Source organism: Rana temporaria, chromosome 7 (assembly GCF_905171775.1).
Source record: "Rana temporaria chromosome 7, aRanTem1.1, whole genome shotgun sequence".
In the NCBI taxonomy this organism is placed as follows: domain Eukaryota; kingdom Metazoa; phylum Chordata; class Amphibia; order Anura; family Ranidae; genus Rana; species Rana temporaria.
In genome coordinates, this window is record NC_053495.1 from 169370133 (window position 1) to 169395369 (window position 25237).

The window sequence follows — 25237 nt, forward strand, 5'->3', positions numbered from 1 at the left end:
CGATACGTATTCTTCTACATATTTTTCGTAAAAAAAAAAAATCGCATAGCGTTTACAAAATAGGGCATAGTTATATGGCATTTTTATTAATTTTTTTTTTTTACTAGTAATGGCGGCGATCAGCGATTTTTATCGGTACTGCGACATTATGGCGGACACTTCGGACACTTTTGACACATTTTTGGGACCAGTGCTAGTATACATTTCTCCCCCTGACAGGACCGGGAGCTGTGTGTTTACACACACAGCTCCTGGTTCTTGCTCTGTAACGAGCGATCGCGGGTGCCCGGCGGGGCGAGCAGGGGGCTGCTCGGCGAGATGACGTATAGCTACGTGATCTCGCCCAGCAGAGCAGACCTGCCGCTGTATAACTGCTTCCGGGTATGATCTTTGGGACTGGGCGTTCCTATTTGATTGACAGGCTTCCGACGGTCACCAGTTGCCGAAAGAAGCCGAACGTCGGTGCGGCTCTATACGGCGCCTGTGCACCGACGTTCGGCTACTTTCGGGAAGTCGTGACGCGCTGTATGCGACCGTCGGAAGGCTGTCAATCAAATAGGAACGCCCAGTCCCGCAGCCCATACCTGGAAGCGGCGGGAGAACATCGATCTCTTATAATTTTAGAAATTCCGAAATCCCGAATTTTCGAATTAAAAAATGTTCTTACTTCCCAATTTTTTAATTTCCGAATTTTCCAAAATTTTCCGAATTTTTTTAATTTCGGAAAATTTGTTTTTTTAATTTTCGTTTCATTTTTTTTTCTCGGAAATTTCGTTTTTTCCGTTTTATTCGTTTTTTGCTTTTTCGGAAATCCGAATTTTCGAATTTCCCGAATTTACGAAAAAAGCAAAAAAAACGAATAAAACTGAAAAAATATTTTTATCGATTTTCCCGAATTTACGAAAAAATAACAAAAACTAATGAAACAAAAACGAATTTTTTTTTTTTTTTCGATTTACCTGAATTTCCGGAAAAAAAAAATAAAAAAAGAAAATAACAAACGAAAAAAACGATTTTTTTGGCAGTGCACATGTCTAGACTCATTGGAGATTGTCACCCCCTAGAGGACAGCCTAGGCAATGATAGCGATGTTTGATTTGACTATCCTACTGGCCCTCTTCAGTTTTGGTTAGAACTCTGCTGATTTACCATTATACATTGCCAATTTGTACTTATTCCTACATATGACTGTTTAGCTCCGTCCCTGCATGGGCAAACCGTGAGCTTGTCATATTTCAATAAATATATTAAAACTGAAACTATAATAACATCACTAATACCTTACTTATTAAAGTACCCCACCTTGATATTCTCTTTAAAGCGGACTTCTCTAGTGGTGCACGTTCCTCGCACGCTGGATGGCTTGTCTTCCATTAGATCAGTAAAGGACTTGATGTTGTAGCGGCCAGGACCCATGTTCTGCTTCTAAAGGAAGACAGCACACATACTATTTAAAAAATTGTTAATATTTCCTAGGGGATACAAGTTCAATCATCAGTCGTCATCTCACCAGCCAGTTGTTCCTCTCCCATGTCTCCCTGTAGAGAAAATGTGGCATCTCAGTCAGCTTTTCTGTTTCCGCTGCTCTTTTCCATCCGGGAGCTGACGCTTTTCTCTCCAGGACCGAGGCACTGAAATCTCCTGGAGCAGGGTCATAGGTCCCGGGTCCCAGTCTTCTTCCCTGGATCAGGGCCACAATCAGTCCCAGTGAAGGTCATACATATTCATAATTCTTAAAGGGGAACTAAAGCCTGCATCATGGTAGGTGGCCTTGTGCCATACCGTGTACATACAGTAAGAACAGCATATTTGCACACTATGTCCTACTAATTGCTCAAAGCACAACCACCCCCACCCCGGCAATGTCTACCCTAGTCACTCCGTCATCAATGTCTTCCCTAGTCACTCCGTCATCAATGTCTTCCCTAGTCACTCCGTCATCAATGTCTTTCCTAGTCACTCCGTTATCAATGTCTTCCCTAGTCACTCCGTCATCAATGTCTTCCCTAGTCACTCCGTCATCAATGTCTTCCCTAGTCACTCCGTCATCAATGTCTTCCCTAGTCACTCCGTCATCAATGTCTTTCCTAGTCACTCCGTTATCAATGTCTTCCCTAGTCACTCCGTCATCAATGTCTTCCCTAGTCACTCCGTCATCAATGTCTTCCCTAGTCACTCCGTCATCAATGTCTTCCCTAGTCACTCCGTCATCAATGTCTTCCCTAGTCACTCCGTCATCAATGTCTTTCCTAGTCACTCCGTCATCAATGTCTTCCCTATTCACTCCGTCATCAATGTCTTCCCTAGTCACTCCGTCATCAATGTCTTCCTTAGTCACTCCGTTATCAATGTCTTCCCTAGTCACTCCGTCATCAATGTCTTCCCTAGTCACTCCGTCATCAATGTCTACCCTAGTCACACCGTCATCAATGTCTTCCCTAGTCACTCCGTTATTAAATGTCTTCCCTAGTCACTCCGTCATCAATGTCTTTCCTAGTCACTCCGTCATCAATGTCTTCCCTAGTCACTCCGTCATCAATGTCTTCCCTAGTCACTCCGTCATCAATGTCTTCCCTAGTCACTCCGTCATCAATGTCTTCCCTAGTCACTCCGTCATCAATGTCTTTCCTAGTCACTCCGTTATCAATGTCTTCCCTAGTCACTCCGTCATCAATGTCTTCCCTAGTCACTCCGTTATCAATGTCTTCCCTAGTCACTCCGTCATCAATGTCTTCCCTAGTCACTCCGTCATCAATGTCTTCCCTAGTCACTCCGTCAACAATGTCTTCCCTAGTCACTCCGTCATCAATGTCTTTCCTAGTCACTCCGTCATCAATATCTTTCCTAGTCACTCCGTCATCAATGTCTTCCCTAGTCACTCCGTCATCAATGTCTTCCCTAGTCACTCCGTCATCAATGTCTTCCCTAGTCACTCCGTCATCAATGTCTACCCTAGTCACTCCGTCATCAATGTCTTCCCTAGTCACTCCGTCATCAATGTCTTCCCTAGTCACTCCGTCATCAATGTCTTTCCTAGTCACTCCGTCATCAATGTCTTCCCTATTCACTCCGTCATCAATGTCTTCCCTAGTCACTCCGTCATCAATGTCTTCCCTAGTCACTCCGTTATCAATGTCTTCCCTAGTCACTCCGTCATCAATGTCTTCCCTAGTCACTCCGTCATCAATGTCTACCCTAGTCACTCCGTCATCAATGTCTTCCCTAGTCACTCCGTCATCAATGTCTTCCCTAGTCACTCCGTCATCAATGTCTTCCCTAGTCTTTTTCCGAGTTGAGCATCTTTGGCCACCTTGATACCCCCTCCCCCCAGGATGATATACGCTCCCATGCATGCAGCACCTAAGGCATGCTGAGATTGTACAGTAAGTTCTGCATACGCAGCAGTGGCGGTGCATCCATAAAGGATGCAAGGAGCGCCGCCCCCACTCATTGCATGAATCTATCTATGGTCGGGCGCCAGGCACCTGAATTACAGCGGCGTATTTTTTTTTGGAAGCGCCTGATTAGAGCTGTAAAAAAACTGGGGAGTAAAAGCAATGGTGACACAAGATATGCAACTATATTTATTCCTTTATTTTTTTTTAAATTGGGTTTCATATCACTTTAAAGACCATTTAAAACTACATGTCCATCTAAGACTACCCTGTCCACACAGTAACTGCGGCTGTACAGTTTCAATGCAAACAAACAGCGTGGTCACCCTGATTAAGGAAATGGAAAATTAACAGATCTACTAATAAGATATTGTGAGATCTCAAAGAAAACTGTTTATTTTCAAGCTGTGTAACTTAGCTTGTATCGTCTGCAGTGGCGGCTGGTGCTCAAAATGTTTGGGGGGGCGCAAACGAAAAAAAAAAAAAAATTGCAACCTCACTGTGCCCATCAAATGCAGTCACTGTGCCATCAATTGTCATCACTGTGCCATGCCGCTGTGCCCTTTAATTGTCGCCACTGTGCCCATTGTCACCACTGTGCCCTTTGTCACCACTGTGCAATGATGTGCAATGCATGAATGTATGTTATTTGCGAGAGCCAGAGGGGGCGGCGCTGCAGTTAGTATTAGTAAAAACCATATTTTTTAACGAAAAAAAAAATTAAACAAGGGTCCGTTTTTTGTTTTTTTTGTGACAACAGGAGGGGGGCGGCGCCCGGGTGCCCCCTATGGACGGGCCGCCACTGCTCGTCTGGTTCTTAGTTACAATATATGGGCTGTAATATCTGATATCTGAAGGTCCAGACTGGAGGAAGCGGTATATAAAGAAAGCACTCAAGCGGAGTGTGGGACGTTTCATTACAGATATAAACAGGTAATAATAAGACTATGTTACAGGGGAGCAGAAACTGCTAAACTATTTAGAGAAAGAATGACGGTTAGTGAGTTCACACTTGACAGTGGACTGAAGGATTAAAGGGAACCAATCATGGTGGGTTTATGCAGGAATGTGAATCTTATTGTTACTCACTTGCTCAGATGTTGCTCTCCTGCAGTGTGATACCTGAGTGTAGGTGCCAGGCTTCTTATATATTGGGTGGATTGCTGACACATCAAACCTGGGGAGTAAACAATCTAAAATAAACATCATTTGTGTAGAAAGTTTAGGTAAATCTAGGCTAAGCCTAACCCTAAAATCCCTTTCACACAGGGTTTCCGAGCAGGTTCGCCTGTCAGTTTTTCAGCTGGACCTGATCAGACCATCCATTCACCCCTATGGAGCGGCGCTGATCTGATCCTGTCCACCAAATCCACACAGATGGTGGTCCTATTTTGCATCCATCTGGCGGATTGGATAAAAATAGACAGGCGGTCCGTTTTTATCCAATCTCCCCATAGAGGAGAGTAAGACTCTTTCACATTGAGGCGTGGAGCCGTGGTGACGGTATAGCCTATTTGTAGCGCTATACCGTCGTATTTACCGCGATATTTGGGCGCTAGCGGTGAGGTTTTAACCCCCGCTAGCGCCCGAAAAAGGGTCAATACCGCCCGCAATGCAATGTATTACCGCGCTTTCCCATTGATTTCAATGGAAAGGCGCGGTATAGGAGCGGTGAACACACCGCTCCTATACCGCGGTAAAGATGAGGCTAGCAGGACTTATGGAGCGTTCCTGCTAGCGCACCGCTTCAATGTGAAAGCCTTCGGACTTTCACATTGAACACTACAGGGCAGGTTTTTTCATGCGGTATAGCAGCGCTATTTTTAGCGCTGTACCGCATGAAAACCGCCTCAATGTAAAAGGGGCCTAAGACTCTGACACAGGGGTCAAGTCCTGGGGAAAAATGTGGGGGAACTCCCAACCAAGATCCACTCCCCCACCAAAAAAAAAACGATACGCTCATATGCATAACCACTTGCTTACTGGGCACATATACCCCCTTCCTGCCCAGGTGAAATTTCAGCTTCCGGCACTGCGTCGCTTTAACTGACAATTGCGCGGTCGTGCGGCGTGGCTCCAAAACAAAATTGACGTCCTTTTTTTCCCACAAATAGAGCTTTCTTTTGGTGGTATTTGATCACCTCTGTGGTTTTTATTTTTTGTGCTAAAAACAAAAAAAGAGCGACAATTTTGAAAAAAAAATATTTTTTTTACTTGTTGCTATAATAAATATCCCATTTTTTTTTATTTTGGCCGATATGTATTCTACATATGTTTGGTAAAAAACGCAATAAGCGACTGGTTTGCGCAAAAGTTATAGCGCCTACAAAATAGGGGACAGAATTATTATTATTTTTTTTTTACTAGTAATGGCGGCGATCTGCGATTTTTTATTGGGACTGCGACATTATGGCGGACACATCGGACACTTTTGACACATTTTTGGCACCATTCACATGTATACTGCGATCAGTGCTATAAATATGCACTAATTACTGTATAAATGTGACTGGCATTGAAGGGGTTAACACTAGGGGGTGAGGGAGGGGTTAAATGTGTACCCTGCATAGTGTTCTAACTGTGTGGGGGGAGGGGGGTGACTGGGAGAGGTGACCGATCTGTGTCCCTATGTACAAGGGACACAGATCGGTCTCCTCTCTCCCTGACAGGACGTGGATCTGTGTGTTTACACACACAGATCCATGTCCTTCTCTCTGTAACCGCCGATCACGGGTGTCTAGCGGACATCGCGGCAGCCAGGCACGCGCATCGGCATCTCAGTGGTGCGGCGGGCGAGCTCGCGCGCCCCCCCCCAGTGGCCAGGAGGAGCGGAGGCCGTAAAAAGACGGCCACTCAGAGAAGTAGAGCCACCCAGCGGCCAAACAAAGTCGTACGGCCCTGGGGAAGTGGATACTTATTGAACTGCATGTTTTTTTTCGATACACTGTACCTTAGTATTTCTTTATGTTACTTACAGAAGCAAGTTCTTCCTAAATCCCGCGATAACTCGCGGCGGACCTCCACAATGTCTCCTGGGAACAATGACAAAAGCTCCCAGGAGACATTGCGGCATCAAGGAAGTGACGGAAAACCCGCACACTACCCGATGAATCCATATACAGGAAGCGACCAGAGGCTCTAATAGGCTTCAATATAGGGTGGGCTCAGGTCGCAGAGAGTGCGCTCTAATCCCACCCAGGTGTGTTACAACAGTGAATGACTATTCGCTGTTGTAACACTGATCCTCCTCCCAGCCAATTAGGAAGCCGATTTTGACACCGGTCACCCGATCGGCTAAAAGGACAGGCGATCCTATTGGACTCCTAGGAGGAGGAAGGGAGGAGCTGGAAGCCGCCATGGAGGAGAGGACACGGAGCCGCTGAACCATGCTGCCTGCTGCCTGCCACCCGCCACTGCCGATGGGGTAAGTGCCAAACCGACTGGCAAACAGTGGGGGGGGGGGGGTCCATTTGGGGGGGTGGGGCTGGTTGCTTGCTGCCCCCCCCAAAAAACACCAGCCGCCACTGTTGACAGTTCTGTGAAGTAGGGATAAGATCAGGTGTGTTCAGATATGAGCCCAAACCTCAACAGTAGGGATTAGCTCAGGCATGTTCAGACAAGAGTACCAACCTGCCTAGGCTATTCTTCAGGGAATCTGTCAAAGTGGACAGCCAATCATAGGCTGCAGAGGCATTTGCCACTGCGACGGCATGCGCATGCAAGGGACTTTAATACATACACTGGGGGGAATACCTCCACTGCCTATGACTGGCTATCCACTATGACAGCTTCCCAGCAGGATAGCTCAGGCAGGTTGGTACTCTTGTCTGAACACGCCTGAGCTAATCCCTACTGTTGGCAACACAAGCACATTAGTAACGGAAACAGTTATCAGTCACAGCGTGCTTTCCATGTAACTGATTGGGGAGATAGGCAAATCAATGGGTTTAGTTACACTGTTAAGCAGTTACAATGACAGTTTGACCAAAAAGTGCATAAATAGTAGATGGTGGAGATAATCAAAAGTGAAATAAATAAATAAATGTAGTCCATATGTGATGTGGCAGTGAATACTGCTAAAGAGAAGAACTAAATGTCCACAAATCCCATAGAAAGGTAGATAGCTGCACCAAAAACGTCTGTCTGGTCTCCCAGAACTCTCACCTCACTAATGAATAAAGCCAGCAGTATGGATAATCTTAGATGTTTTCACCGAATAAAACATTCCACATAAACACTCCCCTGGTGCCTCTCCGTCCAGACAGCCAAAGCCTCATCCAGTCTCCTCACTCAATAGCTGTATAATCTCCGTCCCGGGGAACAGGAGGAAGAAAGAGGGCCTCCAATGGTGTAGTATTATAACAAAGGGGGAACGTTTATTGCGGTGTGTATGCTCTTACATAGAAAAGATAAAACGAGTGCAAGTAAAAATGAACAGTGGCGTCCTCTGCGCCGTCTCACGTCTGCCCACGGCCAATCCCTACGCGTTACAACACGGTCACGTGTCTTCATCTGGGGGGCTGTATTCGGTGAAGACATCTAAGATTATCCATACTGCTGGCTTTATTCATTAGTGAGGTGAGAGTTCTGGGAGACCAGACAGACGTTTTTGGTGCAGCTATCTACCTTTCTATGGGATTTGTGGACATTTATAGGTAGATTCACGTACGTTGGCCTAAAATTAGGACGGCCTAGCCTAGTCTTTTTAGGCTACACCGCCGTAAATTATTTAGGCTATTAGTGATTCTCAAACCACTTACCCTCAAATTTTCGGCGGCGTAGCCTAAAACGAGCGGGCGTAAGGGCGCCTAATTCAAATGACTGGGAGAGGGGCGTGTAGTATGGAAATGAGGCTTGACGTTTTTTGTTGTTTTTTTACACTGCTCATGCGCCGGGCGACTACATTTCCCAGTGCGCATTGCGGCTAAGTAGCCCGTACGGGCCTATTGATTTCGAACGCGTACGTAAACGACGTAAATCCCGATTCGCGGACGACTTGCGCAAACGACGTAAAAAATTTGAACCTCGCGGCGGGAACGGCGGCCATACTTAACATTGTTATTCCACCTCATAGGTGGAGTAACTTTAGGCGGCCTATCGCGTACGGAAACGATGTAATGCGACGGTGTAGGCCTGGAGTACGCTTGCGTTCGGTCGTGAATCGGCGTTTCCCCTCATTTAAATAATCAACGCCGGCCGCAATGGAAGAGCCATCTAGCGGCCAAAATAAACATTGCAATCTAAGATAGAACGGCGCAAGCCGTCCTATCTTAGATATGTTTAAGTGTATCTCTGTTAGAGAATACACTTAAACATAGGTTGGCTTAGATTCAGAGTTAGGTCGGCTTATCTGTAGATAAGCCGGCCTAACTCTTTGTGAATCTACCTATTAGTACTTCTCTTTAGCAGTATTCACTGCCACATCACATATGGACTACATTTATTTATTTATTTCACTTTTGATTATCTCCACCATCTACTACTTATGCACTTTTTGGTCACATTATTAATGTGTCCTATAGATTATGCGCAAGAACTAATTTTCACCTATTTATTTATTGCTGTGTATTGTAAACGCTGCTAGTTTTTGCTGCATTTTCAACACTGTTTATTTTGGAAGACTTTATCTATTTATTTATTCACTGTTTAGTAGCGCGAAAGACATTATTCATTCCAATGACAGTTTGTTTTGTTCCTTTTGGGATCTGGAGAATGAAGTTGATAAAAACAAACTGACCGCCTGGATCACCGGGTGCAAAAAAGGAAAAAAAAGTCTAAAATTAGGAATCTCATGACATCTAAGAATTGGTAAGTTGGAATTTAGCGCTCTTGTTATTTTTGCCGTGCTGGCTGTTGTCCCTTGTATTACACTTTCACTAGTATTTTGTACGTTTGAGCCTAGGTTCACACTGCTGCGAATTCAAAATCGCGATTTCGCGGCCGCGATTTTGCCGCGATTTCGGCCGCAATTTAATGTAAATCGCGGCCCGAAATCGCAAAAAGTAGTACAGGAACTACTTTTTGAAATCGCAGATGCGGCGTCGCACTGATTAGGACAGTGCCATTGCCGACAATTGCCGCCGATTTGAGATGCGATTTGACATGTCAAATCGCATCTCAAATCGTTCCAAATCGTACCCAGTGTGAACCAGGGCGGAATATACCTTTATCCCAAAAGGGAAAAAAACTGTTGCTGTGGATTTTATGCCCAGGTTCTTCCATCTTGATTGGCCACCATGGGATGACATCACTTTCACGCGGGTACAGAAGACTGCATGCAGGCAGTTAGATTCCTGCCTGATCATACGTTTTTCTTTCACTTTACCACCCCTTTAAAATATGTTAGCTGGAGTTCATAATTCATTATTTAGTCAAGTCCATCTAAGGCACATCTGTCTACAATTTATTAATTGAGCTGCCCAAAAACCCCAATGGGGGAAATGCCCTTGACATGTGTCAAACACAAGGCCTGCGGGCCGAATATGGCCCTACAGGCCATTTCATGTGGCCCTTACACCTCTCCTGCAGCTGCGGTAACTCCTTTGTCCCAGGAAAGAGGAAGACAGAACTCCTCCTCCAGATCCTGCACTTCTCCGCGCAGCTGTGGCGAGGCTTGTCTCTGCCCCCCCTCCTCAGCAGGGAGGAGGACAGAACTCAGCAGGAAGGACCGAACTCCTGCTACAGATCCTGCACCTTTCTGTGCAGCCACCCCACCCCCTCGTCTGGTCTCCTGGTCTCAGCATTCAGCAGACTCCAGCAGCTGATTCCAGCCCTCCTCTGGTCCTCCTCCAGACCCTTTACTTTCCGTTTCCGAGCTCCGCCCCCCAGTTCTTCCCGGCAGCAGCACAAGGTAAAGGGGGTGCACTGTGATGTGGGGGATTCTTAACTTCTGATGGTTGGGGGGCTCTTGACATTTGATGTAAGGGGGAGTGGTGTGCTCTGGACATTAATGGCCAGATTCAAGTAGAGCGCCGCGTCTTTAAGGCGGCGTAGCGTATCGTATTTATGATACGCCGCCGTAAGTCAGAGAGGCAAGTGCTGTATTCACAAAGTACTTGCCTCCTAACTTACGACGGCGTAGTGTAAATGTGGCCGGCGTAAGCGCGCCTAATTCAAATGAGGATGGGGGGGCGTGTTTTATGTAAATTACTCGTGACCAGACGTGATTGACGTTTTTTACGAACGGCGCATGCGCCGTCCGTGTACATATCCCAGTGTGCATTGCTCCAAAGTACGCCGCAAGGACGTATTGGTTTCGACGTGAACGTAAATTACGTCCAGCCCCATTCATGGACGACATACGCAAACGACGTAAAATTTTCAAATTTCGACGCGGGAACGACGCCCATACTTAACATTGACTACGCCTCCTAGGGGGCAGCTTTATCTTTACGTGGCGTATCTCTTACGGAAACGGCGTATCTCCTCTTACGGAAACGGCGTATCTTTACTGCGACGGGCGCACGTATGTTCGTGAATCGGCGTATCTAGTCATTTACATATTCTATGCCGAACTCAACGGAAGCGCCACCTAGCGGCCAGCGTAAATATGCACCCTAAGATACGACGGCGTAGGAGACTTACGCCGCTCGTATCTTAGCCTAATTTAAGCGTATCTGGTTTCCAGAATACGCTTAAATTAACGCCGGCGTAGATTCAGAGTTACGACGGCGTATCTACTGATACGCCGGCGTAACTCTCTATGGATCCGGCTATTAGTCTTAGAGATACCTTTGAGGGCAACTATAATGCTGATGTGGCCCACAATGAAATGCCCTTGGCATTGTGGTATTGTGTGAGTTGGGAGTGCACCACATGGAAATTGGGAGAAGGGGAATTTGGGGATTTTTTTTCTTTCCGTGCTGCCCCCGTGCAAAGTGCTGCCCTAGGCCTGGGCCTTGTTGGCCTAGGCCAGGATAAAGCGCTGTATGGGCTAGATTCAGAGAGAATTTACGCCGGCGTATCTATAGATAAATTCAAATCTGCGCCGGCGTATCTTCTTTCTGTATTCAGAAAGCAAGATACGCCGACATTAGCCTAAGATGCGACTGGCGCAAGTCTATTACACCGTCGTATCTTAGGGTGCATATTTAGGCTGGCCGCTAGGTGGCGCTTCCGTCGTTTTCGGCGTAGAATATGCAAATGACATAGATACGCCGATTCACAAGTTTACGTACGCCCGGCACTATTTTTTTACGTCGTTTACGTTAGGCTTTTCCGGTGTAAGGTTACTCCTGCTAATAGGAGGTGCATGCAATGTTAAGTATGGCCGTCGTTCCCGCGTCGAAATTTGAAAAATGTACGTCGTTTGCGTAACTCGTCCGTGAATGGTGCTGGACCTAATTTACGTTCACGTCGAAACCAATACGTCCTTGCGGCGTACTTTGGAGCAATGCACACTGGGATATGTACACGGACGGCGCATGCGCCGTATGTAAAAAACGTCAATCACGTCGGGTCACCAAGAATTAACATAAAACACGCCCCCATCCACATTTGAAATACGTGCGCTTAGGCCGGCCCCATTTACGCTACGCCGACGTAACTTAGAAGGCAAGTGCTTTGTGAATACAGCACTTGCCTCTCTAACTTACGGTGGCGTAGCGTAAATACGATACGCTACGCCGCCGTAACATTGCGCGCCCCTACCTGAATCTAGCCCAACGTGCGTATATTTGTGTACAGGCATACAAATATTGACTGGCAATGCAGATTTTTATTTTTTTACTGAAGTTTGCATCCCTGTGTGTACAGGTCCATTACAAACAAAAGAAAAATGCCTAAAAACGTTGCATTTTTAGGGCGTCCTCCCGTGCGCAGAAGGTTTTCTAGGGCGATGATGTGAATGGGCCCCTTTCTGCATTTCAGATGTTCTCAAAGCTCCCTGCCCCTGGAATGCACACACACAGGTAAACCAGGAGCAGAGGCATCCTGAGCCTGTCTTGCCATGGGGTGACCCTGGCATCGCTAAGACCGGGAGACACACTGCCAGGCACAGAGAGCCCAGCCTGATCTCCGGGGTCACCGATCTAAACATGATCAGGGTGTTCTGCTCTGTAATTGGCAATGACGGGCGTCCCGTGTGCTCATCTGTGTGCGGCTGCTGTGCTCCGTATCCCGGTACACTTTACCTGGCACTCTGACAGCCGAAGGGCGCCCCGGTGAACTTCTTTTCCTCCATGCCGAGTCTTGTCTCCATGGTAACGGGACGCCTGTCAACATCTCCAGGTTAGCGGTCACATGACTGCAGGTAGCGGCCAGACTGGGCGGAGCGATGTGACGTCAGGTGTCACTCCTGAGTATGGACGGGACAGGCTTTCTCCATCTGCAGCTCACAGGCTTGTACTGAGGGGGATATAGAAGCCGCCATTACTGCAAATAGCACTTACCTGCCTGTCATGGTGATGAAATGGCTCCTATACGTTTTGTACAAGAAGGCAGAGGTCTGATTTTATAAACTGCATAGATGTGTGCTGCCTTTTGTATTGGGGTGTATGTGTCTGCGCCTCAGAATTACAGCATAGGCAAAACATTTTCATTTTGCATAGAACAGGGGAGGGATATGACAATTTTTTTTTCACTGTGTTCTATTGAGGAGATTTACCTTCACTTCCTGTCCTGTAGCCAAACAGGAAGTGAGAGGAAATCTTGCAAATATGGAATTCCTTGGGGACCTCCAGGAAGATTTCCCCTCTATTATAATGTTTCTGGGGACAATCAGGGCCGCCATCAGGGGGGTACAGGCATTACACCTGTAAGGGGCCGATGGTCCCCAGGGCCCCTTACAGGCCTGGCTGACCCCCCTCCTGTTTTTTTTTTTTTTGCATTACACCTGTAAGGGGCCCGATGGTCCCCAGGGCCCCTTACAGGCCCAGCCGGCCCCCTCCAGTTTTTTTTTTCTTTGCATCACACCTGTAAGAGGCCCGTAGTCCCCCCCCCCCCCCCCCCACACTTATTATCTCGCATCAGGAGAGAAGAGATTACACTTTTTTTTTTTTCTTCTCTTTAGCGCCACCCTTTGGGAAACTTCTGGTATTGTTGTTTGATGGTTAGCACTTTGGATTTTAGTCCGATGGATTTGTGTACACACGATCGGATAATCCGATGGAGCACATTTGTTGTCAGACAATTTGAGAGCGTGACCATCCAACATTTGTCGGAAATTCCGACAACAATTGTCCGATGGAGCGTACAGCCGGTCGGATTATCCGATCCTGTGTACGGACGGGCCTTTAGATTGATAATGCTGCTGGCCAAAGGTGTCTCTGTTGCTCCTTCATTTAGAGTGGTGACTAAGGATGAGCTCCAGCGTGTTCGCATGGAGCTCATGTAAGCATCGAATATTGATGTGAAACGCGTATATCGCTTGAACAGAGTGCAGCAGTCCAGGATGTCTCCTCTCTCCAAAAAGTAAAAGCTAATGTGTTTTTTTTTTCAAAATTGCCGCTCTTCTTTGTTTATAGCGCAAAAAATAAAATAACGCAGAAGTGATCAAACACCACCAAAAGAAAGCTCTATTTGTGGAAAAAACAGGACGTCAATTTTGTTTGGGTACAACAACGCACGACCGCGCAATTGTCAGTTAAATTGACGCAGTGCCGTATCGCAAAAAATGGCCTGGCCATTGAGCAGCCAAATCTTCCGGGGCTGAAGTGGTTTATTAAAGTAGACCTCCAGTTTAAAAAGATCATAAAAAATACATAGCTCAAAAAACAAAAAAAAACAAAAAAACCTTTGCTGCCACACTAACCTTCAATCCAGAACTGCCACTACATGTTGCCAATCTTCCGGGTTGAAGAACGGTCAGTACCATGCAACCCACGTCTTCTGGGCCCAGGCTGTTATGGAGAACTCTCTGGGGGTATGTCTAATGGGGTATGTCCCTGGGGGGTTATGTCTCTGGGGGGTTACGTCTCTGGGGGGTATGTCATCTTGCTTGCCCAGGCTCAGAGTATTAATGCACTGAATGGTAACCACATTGTTGTTTTTTTTCTAAAAGGATGGACAGCCCACCATCATTGGTGGAGAAGAAGATAGAGGACCCATGATGTCACTGGACTGGTCAGAATACAAGACCCCTAAAATAAAAGGTATGCAAATATAGATAGAATTACCGTATTTATCGGGGGAATTGCGCACACCCGCGTATAGCGCGCACCCCTAATGTGGACTTATTCCTGAAAAAAAAGGGGTAGATTCAAAGAGCAATTGCGTCTGCGTAACCATAGTTACGCAGCGCAATTGCTTACCTGCGCTGGCGTTACGAATGCTCCTGATTCAGGAACCTCGTTACGCCGACTGCAGCCTAAAAAATGACTGGCATAAGGCTCCTTATGCCGTCATATCTTATCTGCATTCTTACGTTGGCCGCTAGGTGACGTTCCCGTTGTGGTCAGCGTATAGTATGCAAATTGCATACTAACGCCGATTCACAACCCTACGCGAGCCCTGCATACGTAGGGTTTGCGTACGTCGGGTTTCGCGTAAGGCTGCTCCTGCTAATAGCAGGGGCAGCCAATGTTACGTATACCCGTTCCCGCGTCGCAAAGTTTAAATTTTACGTCATTTGCGTAAGTGAATCGTGAATGGCGCTGGACGCCATTCACGTTCACTTTGAAGCAAATGACGTCCTTGCGACGTCATTTACCGCAATGCACGTCGGGAAAGTTTCCCGACGGAGCATGCGCACTACGCTCGGCGCGGGAACGCGCTTAATTTAAATGATCCACGCCCCCTACGGGATCATTTAAATTGCGCGCGCTTACGCCGGGCATTTTGCCGGAGCGCCCACGCAATTTACGGAGCTACTGCTCCGTGAATCGAGGGTAGCCCAGATAATTTGCGGGGGCGCAGGGCAAAAACGGTGCCCTGCGCCTACGTAAAAACTGCGCAAATCTTACTGAATCTACCCCAAAGTTTTTATTACTTACCGTTTTGGTGTCTTGCCCGGCGTCCATCGGCGGCCTTGTCCGGTCCGGCGTCCGTCTGCGGCCTTCGTGGTGTCCTCCCCGCTTCTCCCGCGCTGGTCTCTGAGCCGATCGGCGCTTCCCGCGTTGTGTTTGAACGCCGCCGCCGACATATACCGAGCGCAGTACACTCGGGCACGCTCGGCTCCTCTCGGCTTCTCTCGCATTACCGCGAGGGGAGCCGAGCATGGCCGAGTGTACCGCGCTCGGTATATGTCGGCGGCCGAGTACCGGCGTATATCGCACACCCACGATTTTGCCCTGATTTTAAGGGCAAAAAAGTGCGCGGTATACGCCGATAAATACGGTAAATGCAAACTATTATTTTATTGTGAATTTGATTTGTGTTCAAAGTCAGAAAAAATAAATGTGACAAATTTCTAATACGTGTAACTTTTTTCTCCGAATTCTGGGCATATGTCAGTGACAGGTTCACCTACTGATTTCCCGTACAGGAGCCTCTATTCAGGTCTTGCCTGTTTCCCATGTCACCTCCACACCCTCCTCTGTCATCTGTGTGACTCGCCTTCCACCCCCTCTCCTGCCATTTGTCTCCCTGTGTCATCTCTACCTCCTCTCCCCTCAGGGAAGAATGAAGACACTCGCTGTAATGCCATTAGTCAAATACTTTGCAAGAGTGAAACTCCTTTCATTGGCAAACATATGTTGACCTAGTAAGACGACACTCACTTGCAGCTTTCTCATGTGTAATTAAGTCGCGGAAGAGCAGCTGTACAGATGCAATTTTATGGGCACTTGTAATGGACTCTATTAGTGTTTGTAATTGTCCCCAGAGTCGTGCCACGCTCCCCTTGGCTCCTATTGGGTGCCAGCGCACCTTATGGTGGCTTACGCTGCATTGGGGCTAGACAGGTCTCTGCCAGCTGCATTGCCCCAATTCCTCACCCAGATTGACCTGGAATGTGATCACCACTTGGCTCCTGATCACTACGCCAGGATACCAATATAGGGAGTGATACAGCCAGGGCTTTTTTTCAGCAGGAACGCAGGGGAACGCAGTTCCAGCACCTCCAGCACTGAATGTACTGTATGTAATGGCAAGGAGTGCTGGGGTGTACTGGAGGGTCTATTAATGCTGGCTGCTGGGGGATCTATTGTTGCTGAATGGGATCTATTTTTACAGGGGGAGGGTCTATTGTTGCTGGAGGTCAGTTGTCGCTGGTAGGGGATCTATTGTTGCTGGAGGGCTCTTATGCTACTGGGAGACAATCGTTGCTGGGAGACATCAATTGTTGAGGGAGGAGTCTATTGTTGCTAGCTGCTCATAGTCTATTGTTGCTGGCTACAGGGGGATCTATTTTACTTCCTATCATATACAAATTACTTAGCACCACAAATTGATACTTGGTTCTGAATCTATTACTGAGAAGTGGGTAGGGGGTGGAACCAAAGAATGGTGCTCGGAGGTGGGTAGGGGGTTGAACCAAGGAATGGTGCTCGGAGGTTGGTAAGGGGTAGAACCAAGGAATGGTGCTCATAGGTGGTTAGGGAGTGGAACCAAGGAATGGTGCTCGGAGGTGGGTAGGGGGTAGAACCAAGGAATGGTGCTCATAGGTGGTTAGGGAGTGGAACCAAGGAATGGTGCTCGGAGATTGGTAGGGGGTAGAACCAAGGAATGGTGCTCGGAGGTTGGTAAGGAGGGGAACCAAAGAATGGTGCTCGGAGGTGCGTAGGGGGTTGAACCAAGGAATGGTGCTCGGAGGTGGGTAGGGGGTTGAACCAATGAATGGTGCTCGGAGGTGGATAGGGAGTGGAACCAAAGAATGGTGCTTGGAGGTAGGTAGGGAGTGGAACCAACGAATGGTGCTCAGAGGTAAGTAGACAGTTGGAACCAAGGAATGGTGCTCACAACAGGTGATTCGGAAGTAGGGAGTTCCTGCACCTATTCTCTGAAAAAAAAAGCCCTGGATACAGCAATCTCACTTTCCCTTTCCCACTTGACTTTTATGTTACCACTGGCACTAGGCAGAGCCCAGCATAGGACTAATGTGCCAAAGTTAGGCACTAGGGCCCAGATTCTCAAAGGACTTACGACGGCGCAGCGCCATGTACGCCGTCGTAGGTCCTAATCTGAGCGGTCGTATCTATGCGACTGATTCTTAGAATCAGTTACGCATAGATATCCATTAGATCCGACAGGCGTAAGTCTCTTACGCCGTCGGATCTTAAGTGCATTTTTTTTGGGCCCGCTAGCTGGCGCTTCCGTCGAAATCTTTGTCGAGTATGCAAATTAGCTAGATACGCGAATTCCCGAACGTACGCGCGGCCGACGCAGTAAAGTTACAACGTTTACGTTAGGCTTTTCCCGGCGTAAAGTTGCCCCTGCTATATGAGGCGCAGCCAATGTTAAGTATGGATGTCGTTCCCACGTCGAAATTTTAAAAAGTTACGTCGTTTGCGTAAGTCGTCCGTGAATGGGGCTGGACGTCATTTGTGAAAATTTTCCTCAGTTTAGGCCGATATGTTTTTTTTTTAACCAAAAATATGTAAAAGAATAATCGCAATAAGCGTATATTGATTGGTTTGCGCAAAAGTTATAGCAACTACAAAATAGGGGATAGATTTATGAAATTTTTATTATTATTTTTTACTAGTAATGGATCAGTGATTTTTACCAGGACTACGATATTGCGGTGGACAAATTGGACACATTTTTGGGACCAGTGCTATACAAATGCACTGATTACTGTATAAATGACACTGGCAGGGAAGGGGTTAACACTAGGGGTTAATTGTGTTCCCTAATGTGTGCACTTAAGGACCGCCTCCTGCAGATATACGTCGTGGTTTGTGAATCAGGCACTTGCCACTTAAACTTGCGGCGGAGTAACGTAAAGTACATACGTTCCGCCGCCTTAGATGTATAAGAATATGGCCCAATGTACTTATTTTGCAAAAATAAAACAGATTTCCATTAATTCTACACCTGCTTACCTAACTCTCTTCATGGCTGTTCAAACATACTGCTCCATTACTTCTGTCTTACTTCCAGGTTAGACTTTCGATCATGACACAGGAAGGAGTAGACCAGCTGACCTCATTAGCGTACACCCTGCATCATCTACCCTCAGCTGGTCAACTCCTTCATGTGTCATGACCTAAAGCAGGGGTGGCCAACCAGTGGTCCGGGGGCCACATGTGGCCCGCGGAGCCCTCTGATGTGGCCCGCGACCTTCTGCTCTGGAATGGCGGTTGGCAAGCCCAGATTGCAGGTTGCCGATCCGCCATACCACAGCATCAGTGTTGTGAATGAAGCTAGTGGAAGAGGAAGAAAGCAGCTGCGGAGCAGAGCCCCATAAACCGATGCTTCCTCTACAGCGCTGGCTTTAGCCACAGGCGGAGTCTATGGAAAAGTTCAGCTAACCCGCAGGATAGACAAATGTGCACTATGCTGCACCCATGGTGTGGGTAAACTGCAGCACATCAGTGTGAAAGCAGTCTTAGGCCCTTTTCACATGATCAGCCTGACCAAATGGGACCCTCAATTCACCTCAATTAAACTGAAGGAAAATGGATGCCAAGCGCCTTGAGGCGATTCAGTTTGCATTTGTAGCGCTGTATAAGTAATGCCATCAGTGCCACCCCTCAGTGTCCATCAGTGCCACCAGTGTCTATCAGTGCCACCTCTTAGTGCCCATCTATGCCCAGTGCCCACCCATCAGTGCCACCCATAAGTACCATCAGTGCCACCCATAAGTGCCACCCATGAGTGCCCATCAGTGCTGCCAAAGAGTGCCCAGTGCCGCCTATGAGTGCCCATCAGTGCCCCTTTGAATGTCCATCAGTACCGCCTATGAATGCCCATCAGTGCAGCATACCAGCGCTGCCCATCGGTGCCCATTAGTGCTGCCCATCAGTGCCACCTCATCGGTGCCCATCAGTGCTACCTCATCAGTGCCACCATATCAGTGCCCATAATTGAAGAAGAAAACTTACTTATTTACAAAAAAAATTACAGAAAAAAATAAAATTTTATTTTTTTCAAAAATGACGGTCTTTTTTTAGTTGTTGCGCAAAAAATAAAAATCGCAGAGGTGATCAAATACCACCAAAAGAAAGCTCTATTTGTGGGAACAAAATGATAAAAATTTCATTTGGGTACAGTGTAGCACGAACGCGCAATTGTCATTCAAATTGCGACAGCGCTGAAAGCTGAAAATTGGCTTGGGCAGGAAGGTGCGTAAGTGCCTGGTATGGAAGTGTTTTTTCCCATTGCTGTGTGAGAAGGCCCATAGAGATGCACCTCAATGCAGCATCCTGCTGTGCAGAACACTGCACCACATCTACATATGCTCTCTAATTACCACTACCCTGGATTTACCAGTCAGGCAGCAGGAAATCTCCCACAAAGTAACACTTTTGCATTATAAAAAGGAGGAATTTGAACTCCTCTAACATAAAACTGTAGAGGGAGCATCTACACACAAAGAGATTTAAAAAGGCAACATTTTTACGGTGCATTTATGTCTTCACTCACAATTAGAACATTAATTCTAATCTAATATGGGAAAGTCAGGCTGCAGTCAAGAAACAATCTCCAATTTACCATTTTATTATGTACATATAGTGATGATGTGATAAAGGGCGCTCCCAATACAATTGCTGAAAGTGCAAAGAGTGATCTATGCAAATAATATGTATTTGTTTGTAACCTTGTTTAAACGTGTATTAGCGAATTGCTTCACTTACATTTTATTTTTATCATTTTTTTTTACAGAAAATTACAGCACTGCAGACTGAAAAGGAAAGGTAATTTTGTTTTACAGGTAAAAAGGAAAGGTAATATTAACATTTAATTACAATATGACTTGTGTAGCAAGTGTTAATGCTATATTATTAGGGGTGCAACAGATCAAAAAACTCACGGTTTGGATCGTTCCTCGGATCAGGAGTCACGGATCGGATCATTTTTCGGATCAGCAATTTTTAAAAAAAAATCTCCCCCACTGTAATATCCACAACCCCCTCCTGTAATATCCACACCCCCCCCACTGTAATATCCACACCCCCCCCACTGTAATATCCACACCCCCCCCCACTGTAATATCCACACCCCCCCCCACTGTAATATCCACATCCCCCCCCCACTGTAATATCCACATCCCCCCCCCCGACTGTATTATCCACATCCCCCCCCCCCCGACTGTATTATCCACATTCCACCCCGACTGTAATATCTCCCCCCACTGCAGTGGCGTCACTAGGGTTGGTGTCACCCGGTGCAAAAAAAAAAATGGTGTCACCCCCCCTACACCGTCTGAGGTCCCCAGGCCCCTGTATACTCTCCTAGCCCCCCCCCTTCAGCTGCAGCTCATACAGCTTCCCCCCTTCCCTCTCCCGCCAGCTGCTAAGGGGGGTGCTTTCCCGGTGGAGAGCGGGAAGGGGCCTGAATATATGTAATTTACAGGCTCCTTCCTTTTCTGAATGGACAGAGTCAGTGATCAGTACAAATCACTGACTGTTCATTCATATGTGAAGCGTAGGAAAACTTTGTTTACTATGCTTCAGTCTGTGAATGACTGGGAAGCTATGTACATTCATTCTATGCAGCTGAGTCTGCAGAGATGTTTCTTTCTCTGTCTCAAATGTGGAAAATCAGATGTTTGTTTAGACCCCTGATAACTCACTAAAGCCCCCCAATGGGGCTCCAAAATAAATAATAATAAAAAATTTGTAAAAAAAATGTATAAATTAAATGGTAAAAAATAAAATAACAAAAATAGAAAACTACTGACACCAGTGACAGAACTACCAGGGTCGCAGAGCCCTGGCATTCTGCCACCCTGAAGCTTTCAGGCAAAAAAAAAATAGTAATAAATAAAAATAATAATAATAAAAAAAAAGTAAAAAAACTTAAATGGTACAAAATAAAATAACAAAAATAGAAAACTACTGACACCAGTGGCAGAACTACCAGGGTTGCATAGCCCCGGCATTCCGCCACCCTGAAGCTTTCAGGCAAAAAAATCGTAATAAAAAATATTAATAATAATAATAATAATAAAAAAAAAGTAAAAAAAATAAAAATTAAATGGTAAAAAATAAAATAACAAAAATAGAAAACTACTCACACCAGTGACAGAACTACCAGGGTCGCAGAGCCCTGGCATTCCGCCACCCTGAAGCTTTCAGGCAAAAAAAAAATCGTAATAAATAAAAATAATAATAATAATAAAAAAAAGTAAAAAAAAAATTAAATGGTACAAAATAAAATAACAAAAATAGAAAACTACTGACACCAGTGGCAGAGCCCCAGCATTACGCCACCCTGAAGCTTTCAGGCAAAAAAAAAATCGCTAATAATAATAATAATAATAATAATAAAAAAGAAAGTAAAAAAATAAAATTAAATGGTAAAAAATAAAATAACAAACATAGAAAACTACTGACACCAGTGGCAGAACTACCAGGCAAAAAAAATTGTAATAAATAATAATAATAATGATAAAAAAGAAAGTAAAAAAAAAAATGGTACAAAATAAAATAACAAAAATAGAAAACTACTGACACCAGTGGCAGAACTACCAGGCAAAAAAATCGTAATAAATAATAATAATAATAATAATAATAATAATAATAATAAAAAAGAAAGTAAAAACAAAAAAAATAAATGGTACAAAATAAAATAACAAAAATAGAAAACTACTGTGGCAGAACTACCAGGGTTGCAGGGCCCTGGTATTCCGCCTATGTGGGAGGGCGGCCCAAGTTGGCAGGAAGGGGTCCCGCTGCAGGACTGCAATAAAGGGCCCCTTGATGGGAGTCAAGGGCCCCGTAATCAGTGGGTTGGTTTCGTGCACCGGAGCCCTGAAGGTTCTAGTTACACCTCTGGTCAGAAATCTAAATATTTTACCAGATTTAACCGCTCCCTTGTATATATTTCACCTGTATATTTAGCAGTTATTAAGATGTTATATGAGTTCATCTTCTTGTCCATATGTTGCTTCCAGCTTATACCTGTCATAGCACAATTTATAGAGCCATGCCTATTAACTTTACAGCTCAATAACTTTTGACTTAATAGCTTGTACCTTTGGAACTCTCTCCAGCATGGCATTGACAGCCATAATACCCATTATTAATTACTAAATCATCCGTTGCATTTTCAGGGGACCATTGCAGTATACGGTGTGTATGTTGAATCTGCATCTGTTCTAATTCTGTGCTCTATGGGAAACTATAATGACAAAGCAGAGAGGTATAAATAATGCATGGACTTGCCAAATCTGTGTATAAGTCACCTGGGTGAGGAGGAAATTGTACACAGCCACCTCTCCCAGGTGAAACTCCTCCCAGGCTACAGGTGACTCAGACCAGATATACAGGTACACGGAGCAGGAACGACTAAAGGGATTTACTAGCTCTGCAGCCATGGAGGAAGAGTCCGGCGTGGACATAGAAACTCTCATAGACGAATTTGAATACATTCCTGGCCATTTCCACTTGGAAATGAACCTTAACTTTGAATCTTGCACCCCAGCAGAGTTTCGAAGACGGGACATTAAATTGAAGCGGGATGCCCTTCAGTTCCAGCTGGAGTTTGACTCTACTTTCCAGCACTCAGCAATCAGAAATCTGCTTGGCGTCTTTTCTTTCTATCTGGATGAGATTGACAGTGCCAAGGAGATTTTTGATAACATCACCAAGCAAGAAACGGATAATTTAAACGCATGGGCCAACCTGGCATATGTGTATGACAGACTCAATTTGGAGGAAGAGGCTTCACACTGCACAGATAAGATATCTCATCTCATGGGCCTGGAGACAGAGGATGAGGGCAGCAAGGAGCATAGGCTAAGGGCTGCCCGCTGCCTGGCAGAGCAGGGTTATGCCCATGCCTATGATGTGGGACTGCTGAATGAAGAAGACAGCATGGAGAAACTGATGGCCGGGATTAGTCTGTATGACAAAGCCCTCAACTATAGCAAACACAAGGTCAGTATAAAAATGTTAAATATTAAACTTTACAAAGAGTCAAGCTAATGCCGCTTACACACGGTCGTTTTTTGTGATGAAAAAAAACGTAATTTTTTAGCATGAAAAAACTGACGTTTTTCAAACTTCATTTTAAAAAACGACATAGCATACACACCATCGTTTTTTCAAAGAGCTCTAGCAAAGCGCGGTTACGTTCAGCACGTACGGCGGCGCTCTGTTCCATTCAAGCTCGCGTCATAACTTGCTTCTGAGCATGCACGGGTTTAAAAACTTTGGGCCAGATCCACATACATTTAGATCGGCGAAGCGTATCAGAGATACACTACGCCGCCGTACCTTACCTGGTGTATATTCGAATCCTCAGCGAGTTTGCGCCGTAAGTTACGGCGGCGTAGTGTATTTCTGGCGGCGGATTTCAAATTGGGCGGGTTGGGGGCGGGTTTCATTTAAATTAATCGCATCCCCGCGCTGAATGAACTGTGCATGCGTTGTCGCGAAATTTCCCGCCGTGCATTGCGCTAAATGACGTCGCTAGGACGTCATTTTTTTTAACTTAGACATGAGTTACGTCCATCCCTATTCACAGACGCCTTACGCAAAAAATAAAAAAAAATCTAATTTCATCTATACGCCGCAAAATACCAGCTTTAACTATACGCCGGAAAAAGCCGACTACAGACAACGTTAGAAAATGCGACGGCCGCGCGTACATTCGTGGATCGTCGTAAATCGCTAATTTGCATACCCGACGCGGAAAACAACGCAAACTCCACCCATCGGGCGCCAAAGTATTGCATCTAAGATCCGAAGGCGTACGAAGCCGTACGCCTGTCGGATCTAACCCAGATGCCGTCATATCTTGGTTTGAGGATTCAAACTAAAGATACGACGCAGGAAATTTGAAAGTACGCCGGTGTATCAGTAGATACGCCGGCGTACTTCGTCTGTGGATCTGGCCCATTGTTTTAAACGTCGTTTTAACTATACACGGTCATTTTTTATGACACAAAAAACAACGTTTTGAAAAACGACATAAAAAAGTGAAGCATGCTCGAATTTTTATTTTTTTGTCACAAAAAACGACTGTGTGTACGCGGCATAAGAGTAGCATTGTGGCAAATACGACACTTTGCTAGAAGGATCATTGTGAATGGCTGAGCTGACTTTGGCTCAAGTTTTAAGCTTTTATGTTTAAAATGTATTGAACATTTCGCTAAAGTATACAGTAAAACCTTGGATTGCGAGCATAATTCGTTCCGTAATCCAAAGCACTTGTATATCAAAGCAAATTTCCTCATAAGAAATAATAGTAACTCAGATGATTCGTTCCACAACCATTTATTCATAAGTCTTTCCGTTTTTATTATAAAAAGATCATAGCAATGTGATGGGTTGTGTAACCATACAATGTCCATTCACAAATGGAAGCTTCCACAAGGGGATTAGAAGCAAAATCCATCAGGAGCTACAGAGTATAAAAGAGAAGAGAGGCGCCTCGAAGTGTAGCAATGTGGTTATATTTAATGAAGGTACAACATTTAGCAACTCACATGGTTGATGATGAAAAGAGGCACATCTAAGAATGCAGAAATCCGGGGGGAAAAGCTGTCCACACAGACCGTTCTCCGCACCGCCAACTTTCACCGCTGTCAGTCTGCAATCGTGTCCGGGAAGACTACCCTGCAGTAGAGTGATCTGAAAGCGAGGCCGTGCTGCGCAGAGTGGAAGGGATGGCGTCAATGGCAGTGCGGGGCATGGTCTATGTCACTGGTGGCCATCCAGAACTACAAGTCCCAAGAGGCATTGCATGGCTGACAGTTAAAAGTATGACTTCCAAAAGAAGAGACATGATGGGACTTGTAGTTCTGCAACAGCTAGAGGGCCACCAGTTTGACATCCCTGGTCTATGTGGACAGC

General features: G+C 45.8%; 2 protein-coding genes and 1 long non-coding RNA gene across 3 annotated transcripts in view; 2 read left to right on the forward strand and 1 right to left on the reverse strand.

Moving 5' to 3' along the window:
- LEXM (lymphocyte expansion molecule) overlaps nucleotides 1-12689 on the reverse strand; it is a 35095-nt gene extending 22406 nt beyond the window's left edge. The window contains exons 1-4 of the mRNA XM_040360412.1: nucleotides 12527-12689; nucleotides 4485-4572; nucleotides 1511-1681; nucleotides 1303-1425 (exon numbers count right to left, since the gene is read on the reverse strand). Of these exons, the coding sequence (XP_040216346.1) occupies nucleotides 1303-1425; nucleotides 1511-1681; nucleotides 4485-4572; nucleotides 12527-12594 (450 nt within the window). The 5' untranslated portion in view covers nucleotides 12595-12689. The remainder of the gene's footprint in view (nucleotides 1-1302; nucleotides 1426-1510; nucleotides 1682-4484; nucleotides 4573-12526) is intronic.
- Nucleotides 12690-12751: 62 nt separating this feature from the next.
- LOC120945875 lies at nucleotides 12752-20135 on the forward strand. Its single transcript, XR_005750625.1, has 3 exons — nucleotides 12752-12838; nucleotides 14395-14485; nucleotides 20100-20135. It is a non-coding gene; the product is annotated as an uncharacterized LOC120945875 (long non-coding RNA).
- A 2400-nt stretch (nucleotides 20136-22535) lies between these two features.
- The window catches only part of TTC22 (tetratricopeptide repeat domain 22), a 43952-nt gene continuing 41250 nt past the window's right edge, over nucleotides 22536-25237 (forward strand). Inside the window, exon 1 of the mRNA XM_040360411.1 lies at nucleotides 22536-23317. Coding sequence (XP_040216345.1) covers nucleotides 22754-23317 — 564 coding nt within the window. The 5' untranslated portion in view covers nucleotides 22536-22753. The remainder of the gene's footprint in view (nucleotides 23318-25237) is intronic.